Source organism: Echinops telfairi, unplaced genomic scaffold (genome assembly GCF_000313985.2).
Source record: "Echinops telfairi isolate 266 unplaced genomic scaffold, ASM31398v2 ScPeMD7_7412;HRSCAF=8450, whole genome shotgun sequence".
Classification (NCBI taxonomy): domain Eukaryota; kingdom Metazoa; phylum Chordata; class Mammalia; order Afrosoricida; family Tenrecidae; genus Echinops; species Echinops telfairi.
This window is the reverse complement of record NW_022111312.1, coordinates 3,003,396-3,004,657: the sequence shown is the minus strand read 5'-3', so window position 1 is coordinate 3,004,657 and position 1,262 is coordinate 3,003,396. Positions and strand designations below refer to the sequence as shown.

Genomic DNA, 1,262 nt, shown 5'->3' with positions numbered 1-1,262 from the left:
GTCTCTGACCTTTCTGAGGTAGGATCTGCGCAGTTCAGAGGATATTTGAGCTCAATCACATCTCCGTTCTTCTCTTTCAGTTGCCCGTGATGCTCCATGTAATACTGCACCAGCTCAGCCAGGGTGGCGAACTTCTCCCCTCCGTACAGGTCATAGTAATCGCCCGTGTTCTGGATCTTGATGTGGGTGACCGCTCCATTTCTTCTAAAATCAGCCAATGGAAGAGGGGACAAAGAGGAAAGAGTCATTCCAAGGAAGATGGGTCCCCGGGGTCAGGATTAGCTTCCACCTATGGGTGAAGTCCAACTCCAGGGAAGAGTTTATACCTTTCCCGTAACAGATGCACCTGGGAGGAAGGACACATGGTCAACCATCTCAGCACAAGGACTCTGGTGTTCATTTCTCCCCCACGGCTCCCTTTGAGAAAGAGTGTGCCTACCGAATGACAGCTATTCCGTGATACTACTTTCTTCATTAGTAATTAATCAATGGACCGTATAATCAGAGGTCACACTACACCTCATAAAAAAAAAAGGCAATTTATCATTTTTCAGGTCACCCAACCCAGAACAGACCAACTCTTCAATCACAGTCATTTAAAGAAGTTCAAATAGAAAGCTGTGATACATCGGAATAATTATGGATATCTGTTCTTAGGGGAGTAGAAAAAAAAAAGACTTCATTATAAATGAATTTGAACATCCTAGAAATTTCCCAGAGCCCTGGTGGCATAGTGGTTATTCGTGAGGCTGCGATCCTCATGATCAGCAGTGTGAAACCACCAGCGGCTCCTTGGGAGAAAGACTGGGCTTTCGACTCCCGTAAACAGTTGCTATCTTGGAAACCCACAGGGCGGTCAATGGAAGTCAGCATTGACTCGGTGGCAGTACGGGAGAGCAATCCCCTTATTTCCAACCTCTAATGATCAGTCTCCAAATTGGCTATCAAAGTCTTTGAAGACTATGAGGGGCTTCACAACGCTCGTGAAAGCTCCGTATCTTTCCAGGAACTTTTTGCAGCCCCTTCCTATCATCTCAAATGTTATGTGTGTGAGACTTGAAGCTAGGGTGAGAGAGCTTTTGCTAAAAATGGATTCTCAGGCCTCACAATCAGACACCATTGCACAAAATCAAGATTTGGCAGGGGGTGGGTGGTGTAAAGTCTCCCACACACACACCCCAGTATATCAGATCAGATCCCAACTCACAGTGACCCTTTCAAGATGGAATAGAACGGCCCCTGTGGGTTTCCGAAGTTGCATA

At 46.2% G+C, this 1,262-nt stretch overlaps 1 protein-coding gene across 1 annotated transcript in view; it reads right to left on the bottom strand.

Annotated features, from left to right (window-relative positions):
• Nucleotides 1-1,262, bottom strand: part of PTPN11 (protein tyrosine phosphatase non-receptor type 11) — an 81,677-nt gene that overhangs the window by 52,310 nt on the left and 28,105 nt on the right. The window contains exon 3 of the mRNA XM_004709659.3: nucleotides 10-204. Within this exon, the coding sequence (XP_004709716.3) occupies nucleotides 10-204 (195 nt within the window). The remainder of the gene's footprint in view (nucleotides 1-9; nucleotides 205-1,262) is intronic.